The sequence below is a fragment of the Fringilla coelebs genome, assembly GCF_963513975.1.
Source record: "Fringilla coelebs genome assembly, chromosome: 3".
Lineage (NCBI taxonomy): Eukaryota > Metazoa > Chordata > Aves > Passeriformes > Fringillidae > Fringilla > Fringilla coelebs.
Window position 1 is genome coordinate 93,760,039 of NC_140030.1, and position 14,347 is coordinate 93,774,385.

The 14,347-nt window shown below is 38.4% G+C and overlaps 1 protein-coding gene across 1 annotated transcript in view; it reads right to left on the reverse strand.

Moving 5' to 3' along the window:
- Positions 1-418: 418 nt before the first annotated feature.
- USH2A (usherin) overlaps positions 419-14,347 on the reverse strand; it is a gene marked incomplete at its 3' end in the record, with an annotated part of 372,555 nt that continues 358,626 nt past the window's right edge. The window contains exons 67-72 of the mRNA XM_084203202.1: positions 12,406-12,582; positions 10,712-10,795; positions 9,033-9,277; positions 7,345-7,416; positions 6,642-6,872; positions 419-508 (exon numbers count right to left, since the gene is read on the reverse strand). Coding sequence (XP_084059328.1) covers positions 419-508; positions 6,642-6,872; positions 7,345-7,416; positions 9,033-9,277; positions 10,712-10,795; positions 12,406-12,582 — 899 coding nt within the window. The remainder of the gene's footprint in view (positions 509-6,641; positions 6,873-7,344; positions 7,417-9,032; positions 9,278-10,711; positions 10,796-12,405; positions 12,583-14,347) is intronic.

Below are 14,347 nucleotides of genomic sequence, written 5' to 3' on the forward strand. Positions count from 1 at the left end.
ACATGCTGGTTTTTGGACATGTAAAAGACTTCCTTACCAAACATGCTGCCCTGCCCCCCTCCCTCCCTCCCCTGCCCCTACAACCCCCCTCAGCCTGGAAAGCTGGATGAGAGACAAAGATGGGAGCCTCTACCTTCACAGTCTTCTACTACTGTATGACTGAGGGATTGTTAATCTATTCTCTTACCTTTCTGAGGTGTCAGTGCTAGCACACAGTTTTTACTATACAGTGAAAGGGATGTTGAAAAAAAGGCCAACTTACCCTCCCTCCCCAATCCCCTCCCAAAAACCAGTTTTATCTATTAACTCCAGAGCAAGGGGTGGGGAAACAGCAGCCCTATCCCTGCCTGCAAAGGCCATGCAGGCTGCTTTTGGCAAGTTACCCACTTCCATTTTCTAGAAAAGCTGGTTTTGTTCTTTAGAGGTGGGTGTCAGTGAATGTGGTGTGCTCTTTGGTGACGGTGCTGAAGCCTTTGATGACATTGACAAGATCTTCTTCATCTACATACTGTAAGGAAGAGAAAAAAGAAGCATATCAGCATCAGACTAAAGGTGATTTTCTCATTTCTCTTTCTTCCTAACCACTAAAACTGGTTCTAAAATAGATAAATAAGTGCTTTCTAATGTCTTACCTTTCCTCCCAGGATGAGATAAGAGCCTAAACCATTCAAGCACCTGAATCCAAGACAATTAGATTTTCACAATAAGCAGTAAGTTAAAAAAACCCCCACAATCAATGCCTTCAATTACTCTATATATCTGACAAATGGTCAATAATATAGTGTTTGTTACAGTGTACTGGGGAACTTGGAGCCATGAAAAGAAAAAACACATTTACATTTTTGTTTTGTGTAACAACCCCATCACACATGATCTGGGTAAAATTCTGTTCTTCAAGCCTCCAAGGGAGTGTCTGACTTTCCACTTGCACTCCTGCATTAGGAGAAAGTTGAAAGCAGGAGAGAAATAAACCATTTCCATATCATAAGGAGGGCACTAGCAGTGTTACTGCAGGTTGTGTCCTGGGCCACTACAGCCACTCACTAGATTGATTTGCAGGCTGGACAAAAGGGTGAACCAAACTTTGAAACCACTATTCCTAAACTACTGCGTGTAATAAAGAGAAAGAACTGACTCAAAAACATTGCAGGAGGTTTTTTTGCAAGAGAGTAGCTGAGCAACACAGGAGCAGAGTCCTGGGTTTGTTCAGGGCAATGTAAAGCAATGTACTGACACAACCCTAACTGAAAATGAATAAAAGAAACACCCTACTGTAACTAGCCCAGAAGCCCCATGCATTTTAGGCAAAGACTTCCTCCAAAGTAAGTATTTCAAAAGCCCAAAAAAACCTCAAGTAAGTGTTTGAGATAGGGCTATAAAAACAAAGAGCATTAAGCAATTAAAATACCTTACCTAAACTATCAAAAAACCCATCTACAATAAAACTCCTAAAAATAAAAAAACAACAAATACCAGTTGCACTGCCAACAGTACAAAACAGCTCAAACTGCCATAATCCCCATCCACAAAATAATCCATAAACTAAAAGCAAAAAAAAAAAAAAAAATCAATGAAACCCACTCACCCTTCAACACACTTTAGCCTGTATACAAATCTAAAAATTAAAACTTACCTGTAGACTACCATACCTTAAATAAAGTAACTCCACCACTAAGCACTACCCTACCAAACATACTAAAACTCCAAATTAAAATCCAAAATAACAAAGTAATATATTGCCAATACATTTTTTAACACTCAACACATAATCCAAAAAAAAAACCTTATACTAACTACATTTTAATTAAACTTACTCTATAATAATATAAAGCAATCAATAACTATATTACTTAAAATCATAATCTCTCAAAAAAAACCCTTCATATATTTGTAATCCCTAAACTTTCAAGAATTTTTAATACCTTTCTAATCCCTAAATTTAGTCTCTTATCCAAAAATAACTCAAATTTTATCCCTAACACACAATTTTTACAATGAAAAATATACAATACACCTAAAACTAACTACCTCAAAAATAAAAACACAATCCCACCATCTATCATAAACAAATCCAAACTACACAAAAAAAATTAAAACTCCAAAGCATCAATACATCAATAACATCATATAAAAAAACACAACAACAAAAATATTTAAAAAATTATCCAGGTTCTCCAAAAAACACCAATTTCACCATCAAAAAATAAACATTTAAAAACTTTAAAAAATCAAATTCTTAAAAATAACAAAATAAACAACATCAAATTCCCACCAACGTCAACAAACTCACAGCTCCACCAACCAATAAAAACAACCCACAAACTTTCCTAAACAGATATAGTTTTAGAAAATACATATTCCTAAATATAACCAAATTATAAACCCTCTCTACCTAACCACCCACAAAAAACCTACTTTCCAATTAAACCCTAAACAACAACAAACCTTTACCCAAATCAAACAAAAAATTGCTCATACAATAACCCTTAACCCAGTCAAATCAAAACCAAATATAAAAAACATGCTCTACTTTACAACCAAAACCCAGAATCTATCCTAAAACCTTTAACAAAAATACCTAATAAAACTCAAAAACAACCATTAAAATTCTAAAACCAAAATTACAAAAAATGTAAAACCAAGTACACTCCAAGAAAAAAAAAAAATTAACAACCTATAAAAAAATCCAAACCACCTCAAAAATAATCAACATCAAAATACAACTCCTCCTAATACTCCAACTGCCAATACTAAAATAAATATTCAAAACAAAAATTCCCTCTACCCAGTATACCAACACCACATAAAACAAATAAATTACACTCATCACACAACACACCCATATTAAAATACTAAATCACCCTAAGCTTTTAAAAATAATTACAAATTAACCTAAATATAAAAACTTTATTCTCATAAACAAAAAAAAAAATTCCAAAGAAATAACACAAACTAAAAAAACTCCACCATACAACCAACCATCAACAAAAAAAATCACATTGCACTCTTTTTACTAAAAGAGTGCAAATAATTCCTATCACATTATAAAGATAATGGATTCTTATTGATATAATAATTTTATTACATTATAAAAATAAAACAAAATTCTTATCACATTATAAAAATAAAACTATATAAAACCCCACACAACAAATTACAAAAACTACTAAAAAAATAAAATCAAACCAACTTACTAAACTCAAAATCTTTCAATTAATCTTAAATATTATTAAAAAAACCCCAAAACTCTACCTCTACATTAATTCATAACTAATAAGCAATACTTGATAAAAATAACAAAAAAACCTAATTAACATGAAAAAACCCCAATTTTAATTACTAAAAAATAAAAAAAATCACTACTAAAATAAAAAACTATCTATAAAAGTCCACCATATAAATACCCATATCCCTAAAAATCAAACTAATAAAAACACCAAAACAAATTTAAAAAAATCAAAAACTTAAATTAACAACACAAAAAAATTATTAACTCAATAAACCCATAATACCTCAAATCCTCAAAAAATACCTCCTATAATTAAATATAAAACCAAAAAATAAATTTAACATAAACAATATTGCTCAAATTATCTATAACTATAAAACATATTCTACCACCAAACAAACCAAACAATTAAAATCTCTGTAATATATACAATAATCCAAATATAAACATAAAAAACCTTATAAAGTAACCACATCACACTTCCCCAAACATCCCACAATAAACTCTATATACTCCCAATAATCAAAACCACCACAAAATAACTAAAACCCTACCCTATACCTCACACTGCAGCCCATAACACCACCCTAAACATTAAAAATAAGTCCTTTAAAAATATAATACCCCTCAAATAATTGAATCAAACAACAAAACTGATTTCAAAACCAATCATATTAACATCTAAACTAAAAATCATGACATTAAATAAATATACCATAACCCCTACCATATACCAACTACAAACAAAATTTAAAATATACAATAAACTATTAAAAACAACCTTAAAAACAATAAATAAAAAATCTTTTAAAATTTTAAAATATTAACAAAAACCACCTAATTAATTAACGCTCAAAATTCCACCAACCAAACCCTACCCAATCTAAACCCGTATATACAATAAACAAAAACTAAATCCCAATAACGCATATCAAAAATTTATTTTAAAAAAAGTTTAAATCAATTCTACCTCAAATACAAACAGAGCCATTCATAAAATTATCTTTACTCAAAACCCAAATTACACATAATAACTAAGACAAAAAAATTGAACAACATATGCATCCCCAAAAAAATCTAATTATTAAGTAAAAACTATATATAAATATCACTATTTACTAAGTATTACTACCAATATCAATATATAGCTAAATATTCTATATAGTATATATAATATATATTTTAATTAAATATATTAATTTTAATAATTAACAGTATAAAAATAAAAACAAAATCTCCTAAAATAACTTTAGAATATTAAATCATACCCCATTCATCTATTTAACCCAAAAATAAATTTTACATCTTTTAAACTAATTCTAAAAACAAAGAAACCAAACCAAATACCCCACGCAATTTATTTTCAAAAACTGCACTCACTCCTCCACATTCCAACTCCTAAATTATATTATCTACAGTGCAAATAACAAAACAAAACTCTCCTTTACTAAAACAAAAAAATTCCCTAAACTATATTTTTTCCTTTTCTTAAAACTATTTAAACCTACTCTAAACTAAACACCCCAAAAAAACACCAACTCACCAAGCCAAACCTAAACTAAAACATTTCCAACACCAAAAAAACAAATAAAAAACTAAATAAACCAAACTACAACCCACAAAAAACTTTCAAAATTTATAATCTCTTTTAAAGCAACAAAAAAATTTATTATTAATTTTTTATACTAATAAATACTTTACTATTAAATAAGCAATTTTTCCACTTTTCTCCAAAATATCTTTTCCCAAACTAATTTAAAAAAACCAAAAACCTAAATCTACTTTCTAAAAAACCCCCTTTAAAATTTTTCTCTTGAATTTACCCTAAACCAAAACAAATACATTTTTTGTATTTGTTCTGTACACCTCTAATGTGAGGTTGATGGACAGAGGAGCTGCTGACTTGATAAAGCAGCTGAGCTCATGCCGTGAGGGTTGTCTGCCTCCAAAAGGAAATGAAAATTTTTGTTTTCTGGCTTTTGCCACTCCTGAAACTCACTGGAGTATTTTTAAACTCATTCTAACGTGCACATAGGAGGGTTTGCAACCTAAACTAAGATAAGTGGCTAGAGCAAGAGCTACCTCTGAGCAGCAGGAAGCTGTTCTTTTGGCTAATGAGATCACAGGAAGGGGCACCCTGGGTGAATTGCTAGTCCCCAGGGAATTAAATCACAAGGATTTGATAGCTCTGAGAAAATGGCAAGGCTCATGAATTGGCAAGTCCATGAGCTGCAGAGCTCCAGTGCAGGCTGGAGGTTAAGCTGTACCTAGAGGGGTTTTGCCTAGAGTTATCACTACCCTGTTGGCCTCCTTGGTGCTGCTCTTGGGGTCGAAGTGGGTTTGACAGTGATGGAACACCCCTCCTAACCAACCCCTAACCAACACCCCTACTCTGTGGTAAGCCTGTATGTTCCAGCCCTTCCAGCTGTTTGGTGTACTGAAGGTAAAAGTCTGAGGAAGCTACTTAGATTTATGTGCCAGACTGTCCTCCAGTTCATTTGCATTTTAGACCACATCCACTCACTAACTTGCACTCACTAACCATCTAATTTTGTTACTACCTCATAGGTCCTTCATTCTGTGTTCTTTTTAGGAACCTTAATTTTCATATCTTTTAGGAAGCAAATTCATGTCTCACTGACCACTGAAGCCCTTCTCATGCATTTGGTTGGAAGGGAAAGGAAGGTTGGAAGTTAAAAAGCCAGTTTCCTGGTGACAAAGAGGAAGGGAGGTCATCACTGTCCTTGGCTTTAAAATCATGCCTTGTATCTGTGTGTTCAGATCCCTGTTGATGACACTGTCTAGTTCTGTCCTATATTAAAAGAGAAATACTTTGCCTGCCCCCCAACCTTATTCTAGTCCCATGTGGGCAGAGTTTGAATCAATTTGTCACACATGCCAGGAGATCTGAGCATTCACAAAATCTCTGCATGGTGACTGAGCAGAGAACAGAGAGCAGATCTCATCAGCACCTGAGTCCCAGTTAACAGAACAGGAGTCAATAGAACACAAGCTCTTGCCTCTGGCTCTACATGTGCATAGGATGCCAAGACATCCCACCTCAGACTTGTACCTTTGCTGAATTGCATGGAAAGGAAAAAGCACCAAATAGAAGGGAATCCTTTGAGGTGCATTTCCTTGGTAATCATGCAGTCAATGGTTCAATGGAAACCACAGAGATGCACATGGATCACTTGTATCCCGCAAGAGCAGTGTGTGATCACCTGCAACTCTAGAAGAGCACAGTCGACTTGAAGAATTTTGAGGATCTAAGCTATGGCCATGTCCTTCTAGGCCTTTTGGCCGTATCTCCAGGAAGTCATGACATTTAGACTGTCTCATGACTCCAACAGAACAGACAAATCTCTAGCAGGTGACGCCAGCAGCATCCCAGGGGAGCAGGAGCCCTTACCAAGCCACGGCCAGGAGTGCGATGGTTGTGCAGGATGGCATCCCAAGGTGATTCATCAAAAGTCTTCTTGTCATAGAGGTTGAGCAGCTGGCTGACACTGCGATGCAGAGAGGCGGGGGAGTACGGGCGGCTCAGCTGGCCCTGACTCGGCCTCCTCCCCCCAGCGGCCAGACGGAAACTGCGGCTGCTCGTGGGAGAACCAGCCCCTGGGATTTTTGTATCTGCCAGTCCCTGTGAGGTAGACACAAAGTAATAAATAAAAAAAATTAAGGGCATGGTTTTAAATAATTTAGCCGAACAAAACCAAAGCAGGAGTGGAAGAGAACAGAGAAAACCGTGCCTCAAAATCATGCAGTTATAAACAGAAGAAAAAAGCCCAGACTTTTCCCTCCTGTAGAACGATCATATAATTAGAAACAAACAAACAAAAACCCCACCAATGATAAACCAAAATTTTCCCCATTTTTTCTCTTTTCTTCTTCCTAATTTTTTTTAAAGTACCAACAAGCAGAAGTCCAAAGATTTTTGATTACCAGAATGATAGCCTAGACTTGCACAGCAAGAGGATGTTTGCAGATCTTTTCATAACCAGGGGAAAAATCATAACCCGCCAGGAGAAACACGCAGTGTCAGATGCCTTTGTGCATGCTTGGGTCATCTGACACACCACACGTGTGGCCACTCTGCAAGCTGAGGACTGTACCTCAAGGTGCATCGTGTATCTTTTGAGAGTGACGCTGCTTGATGAATCGGACGTGTCAGCAATAGTTTCAAACTGAGATTAAAGAGAGGGAGGAAAAGCATTAGGGCAGGGCAAGCTGCAGTGCAGGTGTACCTGACAGAGGGTGTGACTTAGCTGCAGCTCTGTGAGGGAGAGCAGTGCAGCAGGATGTGGGGGAGTAGGGGAGCTGGCAAAGACCAGGCACTATTTAATTTTCAAGTGGTCAAGTACTGTGTGTGCAGCCAGCACTGCTTGCCACAACCTCACTAACAATTGTAAAACAAGCAATTTTGCTGCTCCTTAGTAGCTCTGTCCTAACTTCTCAGATCAGTCCTTCAATTGCTGCACTAAAAATCTTCCTTTCTATCAAGTCCATGAGCTGCTGGAAGAAGAAAAAGAAAAAAAAAGTAAAAAAAAAGAAAAAGAAAAAGAAAAGAAAAGAAAAAGCAGGAACATGAAAAGAAATTGTGCAGGCATGCCAACAGCAAAGACGTTTTAAAGTCAAGAGGAATAACACAAGACGACAGACTGTAGAGGAAAAGGAATCAAAACCATGAGACCAAGAAAAAAAAGTTTCTTATGCTCTTAGCCTTTGCCAGGAGAAGGGGCACACTGGAAATCCCATTGTTTCCAAGAGCTTCTTGGTTGAGGCACAGATGCAGTGTCTTGGCACTGAGACAAGAAGAAACAGAATGCGTGAAGGATGCAGGAGTCACTATGCTGCTTGATAGCGCTCACAGGAAAAAGAAGCTGAGAAGTGACAGGAAGAATCACCTCACGGCCTGTGCCTGGAAGAAGCATGAAAATGGAAGGCATGGCTGCTCCCATTCTCAATCCCATAACAACTGCCATATTCCTTTTGTTTTGCTTTCTCAAGGGGTAGGATAGCGCTACTACTCTGCTACATGACGGAACATGTTTTTTATGTATTCTTTTTCAGAGTTATAACTTCTCAGGATGAAAAAAGCCTTCCTCTTTATCACTTCCCAGCAGCCCTGCTCCCACCGCTCTGATGGTCCCACTGTGGGTCCACACGCACAAACGCACATGTGCATTTTGTGAAGTTCCCTAGCTTTTTCCCTGATTACTCCAAACCTTCCTGGCATGCAGCTTGTCCTAGAGCCGTCCAGCTGGGTGGTAGATGGATACTGGCAAGATATAAAGCCTCTCCCTAAGTCTTGTTCTTTGCAGGCACATCTCCTGGATACCTGACAAAGACTGTCAGATTGATCCTGGTTAGCCATCCACAGCAGGCAGCTGGGCACACATGAAAGGTTCCCCTGAAAAGCACATTTTATCATCTACCTTCTCACAGCATGCCAAAGACTTCTCAGCTCTACTGCAGATGTCAGCTAACATGAGGTGACAGCAATGGCTTTGCATTTTCTGTGACTCCAGATCCAAAGTTTGTCTTAGGCATCAGAAGCATTTCAGAGCCTGCAGACCAGGCATCCCAGGGCTCTGTTTGGACTAAGCTCTTGTAACCTCGCTCTCTGTGCCCCCACAGATATGGCCCACATGGGACCAGACAGTCCTTTCCCTACACCAAACAGCCTCCATTTGGTAACCAAGTGTGCAACAAACTGTTGGAAGGAGGAAGAAAAAGTCTGTGTGTTGTTTGACAGGGCAGGTATCGTGGATACACACTGGTTGCATTTTTCCAAACATACCGGATGGGTTTCACCGGATGAATACACACTCATTGGTGATGTTCTTTTCTGGAGTGGAACTAAAGGAGGCCTGTCTCGTGCATAGGGTTGCTTGTGAACCTTCCTCTGAAGAATTAAGGAGAGAAGAATCGCCAAGAGAATCAAGCCTAGAACTACCATCAGCACTGCAAACCACAACTCGTTGTAGAATTTTGCACGTTTGGACTCTGCTTTGTCCTTCTCTCCAGGTGTTGTCAAGATCAGACCTGTAAAAAGAGGGATTAGGGGAGAAAGGGACAATTATTTCAAGAAGCATTTAACAATATGCCATCCCTTTCCTCGCTAATAAATTAGGCAGAAATTTAAGTAATTTTGTCGTCATGTGCTTATTTGCACTTATGTTCAAGGTGGCATAATGGTTCAATATGCTAGCGGGCTGCAATAAAAAACTTACTACCCTCAAGAGACCCTGCTTAAAGCTCTGGCATTGCTGCTTAGGCTGGAAATCACCACTGCATCAGCAGCTCTTCCGAAAGGAGGTGGTGGTGGTGGAATGTGAGGAAAAAAGGGTTCTCCAAGTAACCTTGAAGAGTGGAAATTACTACAGTAATTTCAGAGCGGTACAGATAGAGGACATTCTCTCCGGAACAACTGTGCAGTTAACAAAAGAGACGGAGGAAGGCTTTAATACATTAATACACAAGCAAGCAACATGAAACATTTCACCATTTCTTTCCCCCACCTGCTAGAAAACAAGCAAGTCGGTTGGCTTTGCTTATACACAACAAAAGTGTAAGAAATCTCAGTGACAGTATTTCCTGGTTATTTGGAATCCGACATGTACAACCAAACTCTTGGCCAAGGAATTTTCAACACCTTTGCTTGCAAGCCTCCTCTGCAAGTTGCCCACGGTGCCATTCAAGTTTTCAATAGACTCTGGGTAAAAGCAGCAATCAAAAGAACAAAGGGGCGGAGGGTGGAAGGTGGTGGATGTAGAGCAACTGGGAACACTTTATAATGCCTTTAAGGCAGCCTTGCCTGAAATTCTGCAGGACAATGGAGTGAAAGCATGAAAAGGGATATAAGGGAAATGCGGAGTAAAGACAAATTGCAAATATAAGGCAGATTTATTTTAAAAGGCTGAACAAGATGCCACATAAAAAATAACTTAATGAAACCATTTAATTAATTCAGTTAGAAATAGCTCAAACAAGAAACTTAGCAGAAAAAAGCACAACATTTTGGAGCAATATATAGGTAAAAATAAAAGAAAGAATATTACATATCTAAGGAAAGGATCTGAAGCTAACCATGAGAATTGTCCGACCCCTGGTGGTGTTCAAGGCCAGGCAGAATGGGGCTTTGAGCAATCAGGTCTAGTGGAAGTTGCCCTGCATGGCAGGGGGTTGGAAGTAGATGATCTTTAAAGTCTGTTCCAACCCAACCATTTTATGTTTCTATGGCGTTGGACTCAATGATCTTAAAGGTCCTTTGCAAACTAAAGGACTCAATAATTCTGTGATGTAAAGAACAGAAATCCATACATGGCAAAAAAAGCACAGTACCTAGATACCTCATAAACAAGGCACTAAGGAAGCTCCTGCAGTAAGATGCCATCCTGCCTGGCATGCACTAATACCAAATTTCAAGCACAAACACATCAAATGAACAGGTGCTAGGAAATTTCTTCATGTATTTACCAACTCCCTCTCCAGCGTTGTACTTGATAACTGGTGTCATGGCACTCCCTTCATCAGTGATGCAGGTCACTTGAAACAAAAAGGCTGAGCAAAAAAATTAGAAAATACTGTCAGCAGCAGAAATAAAAATTATTTAGGTGCTGCTTTTTCACCATTATTTACCAGCAAACAGCCAGGTCTAAACAAACAAGGCAGGAATAGCACATAACCCATCATAATACACCTGAGTCCCATATCAGAGCTTCACAATTCTTTACACATTGGTATTGAAATTCTAAACTATGAATCATGGCAGATCATAAGCAATCATCACCATGATGTTGCTACAAATTACGTTCCTCTTTTGCTACTAAATTCTTCCTTTTCAAATGTAACTGGCAACTTTCAATTTTTTCATCACTTTGTCCTAAATCCCTCATACTTCATTCATGGCTAAAACAAACATATTAAGAACATTTGAATTAAAACAAATAAAGCATTAGCACCATTGCAATAATCAGTAAGACAAAAAATAAAAAATTCTTTGATATACGACATTCCAACGTCATCAAAACAGAAAAACAGAAAACATTTTGCTTGCTGCTTTTTCTTCTCCATTTTTGCCCCTTTTGATAATTTCCTTTTATTTTAAAGACTGCAAATTTCTAAAACATGGCAGGTTCCAAGACCTACTGACTTAATTTCAAATGAAAATTCAAGCTCCAGTCTTTCCTGAAACTGAAGACTTCTATGCATTTCCCTGACTGTAGCCCTGAAGGATGGATTTGCAGCAGAGCTTCAGGACTTGGGAAAACTTGATGGTCATTGTGAACCAAAACAGTCTCACCCAGTCAGGTGTAATGCTTAAGAGAAAGCTTAGGTCTATGGACTTTTTTCCAAGGATTTGCTTAGATACTTTTTGGAGTGGCTGTATGCTCCTTTGGTCTCAGCTTGGGATTGAAACAGAGAATTTTTTTTTAAAGATTGTTGCAGTGTGCGTTTTTGAATGTAATGCAGTTCTAGTAGTCAGTTTTATAATCCTTCCTATTTTGTTCTTTTGTAGCATATTTTATTAGGAATGAATTTGTTCCTTTCCCCCCTGTATTGTTGGGTTTTGCCCTAGTTGTCCATCTCCCCAAAGACCTGCCCTTTTGTTCCTGTTCCTCCTCCCATTGAATGTCAATCCCTCCCCAAGCCTGCCCCTTTCTCTAGAAACTTCCCTATCAATGTTGTATCCTTTGAAACCCCATTGGTTTGTTTAAGTTATTCTCCTCCCCTGTAGTCCCCTATTGGTTTAAACATTGTATTCCCCACCTTGTGTTCCATCCCCAGTTTCTCCCAGTTGGTTAAAGATTGCATCCTCCCCTGGGACCTCCCCCATTTATAAATTGATGTATGTCTTTGAGTCAGTGTCTTTCTGTCCTTGACCCTCCAGGGAACAAACTCCTTTGGAAAACATACAGAAGACCTCTTCCTGTTCCTTGTCCCTTCCCTCAGTGCAGTCCTATCCCCAATGCAGTCCACCTGTGCCGTAGAGCAGCTGTGCCCTACAGCTGCACCCAGATTTGACAGCTTTCTTGGGGCGGCCCACTCTCGCTGTCGGTGTCGGGAACTAGTCGTGCTGAAGAAATCCTGCACCGCGGCAAAAGTTCAGCATACAACACTATTAATTTCACTCAACAGACTCTCCCAGAGATGAAGCTGTGGAAACTGACTTTTGTCAGATGTCCTTGGCAAGTAGAGCTCGGTGTCGAAGCCGCTGTAGATGCGCTGCCCGCTCTCCGTCAGCGCGTACTCCTTCAGGCGCCCGTTCAGCACGAAGGTGTGGCTCCAGTCAATGTGGATGGTGGATAAATTGCTGACCACAGAGAATGGAGCCATGTACCGAGGTGCTGCAGAACAAGGAAAAAGAGCTCAATTCTGTGAATTCTGTGAATTTCTAGCCAATAGGCTAGAAGTGATTTGGTTAGTTATACAGCCTAGAGAAAGAGATTCTCCAGAATACAAGCTCTCTGCCACATGCACTCCCCCTCTCTCTCATATCCATGTGTATGATTAGGGAAGATACAAGGAGAAAATAAAAAGCTGCGTAGCATGCCAGCCGCTGCACTGAGAAAGCAGAGATACATCCTGAAATCAAATATTGAACTCCCTCCCTTTGCCATTGTGTATGTGTATTTACTGATACTAAAACCCTATAAATTAAGTTCCAGCTTAAGGCAGAGGACACAGGAGGTTGTGCAAGCCTGACTGCAGCAGGCTGGGCTGTGGGAGCTGCTATGAAGAGGGTTCTTTTGCAAGCCCCAAGAAATTGCTGAGATCATCTTAAACACATGCGCATACATGAAAACATGGGGTTTCAGAAAAGTGAGAACAGATGGCAGGCAGGCAGAAAAGAAACCCAGAACTCACTTCAGGGAGAAAGAGTTCATCAGTTGGGCTCAACAGCTTGCTGACAAAAAACTTCATTTAAGTTTGAGGTGGTCCTTTCTTGCAGTGATGCCATTAAGCCATCTGCCCCGTATTTGCTGTTTTGTTCACAAGAAAGCTGTTTGTCCAGCTGCACTTTGCTGCTAATTGCCCACTGTCACTAAAGCAAGCCTTCGAGGCAAGAGGAAGCAGTCAGAAAGACTCAAGGAAGGAGGCAGTCAGAGGGACTCTGGAAACCTGGTGTGAAGAGGTCAACAAGGCAAGAAAAGCAAGACTGAAAGAAGAGGACTTTGGACCTAGCGGGTGGGAGATTAAAAATTGCTTTCAAATCCTTTTGTTCTATGTGTCTCACCAGTTCCTTATGAATGTTCTTCATTTAAAAGTTCATAATCATTTTCCAGCCTTTTAACTTGCAATTTAATAAGACACAGCTTTGGACATAAGGGATCTTTCTTTTGTTTGTTTTGTTGGTTGGTTGGTTGTCTTTTTGGGGTTTTTGTTTTTCCTTTGTTTTTGGTGTAGGTTTTTTTTTCAGTGGTAACATTAAAAAAAACCCTGGGCTTGTTCCACCTGAAATTTTCAGTTAAGAATGTATCAGATTACAGATTTTGAGTAATTACTTGGCAGAACTATCAAATGATGCAAAAGGGATTTTTAGAAAGGTGATTCTGAAATCCTGACACGAGATAAAAAGTGAACATCGTCTTTGCCCTGACCTGACAGACTGAGATGAAATGCCCATCTCATCTGTTATAGAATGACTCTGGCTACAACACTATAGATCTTTTTAATAAAAGCTGATGTTAGACTACTACAAATTCAGTTTTGATGGCAAAATCTATTCTGCCTGTAGGCACAGGTCCTGCATGTTTAATTTCCATGCATACCACCACATGGCCTTAAAGCAATGCCTGCAGTAGTTGGACAGCAACAAATTCTTACTTCAGTATTCACAAGCATACAGTCATTCAGCTGGTATCCAAAGAAAACTTTTATGAGTCCTAGCAGAAGTGTGGCATGAATTAGGACAATAAGATTGTTCCTGAAACAATCACCAGGTCTCTCTCAAGATCTCCACTTTTCCAAGGGATTATTTATGGCAGTATATTTATTACTACACATCAGCCTTCTGGTAATACTTGAACATTTTATGTTCTGCAGCTTTGCTGCCCATTTTCAGTAAAATAAAAGGTTTCCAGGCTCTCAAGATAGAGGATGTGACATCAG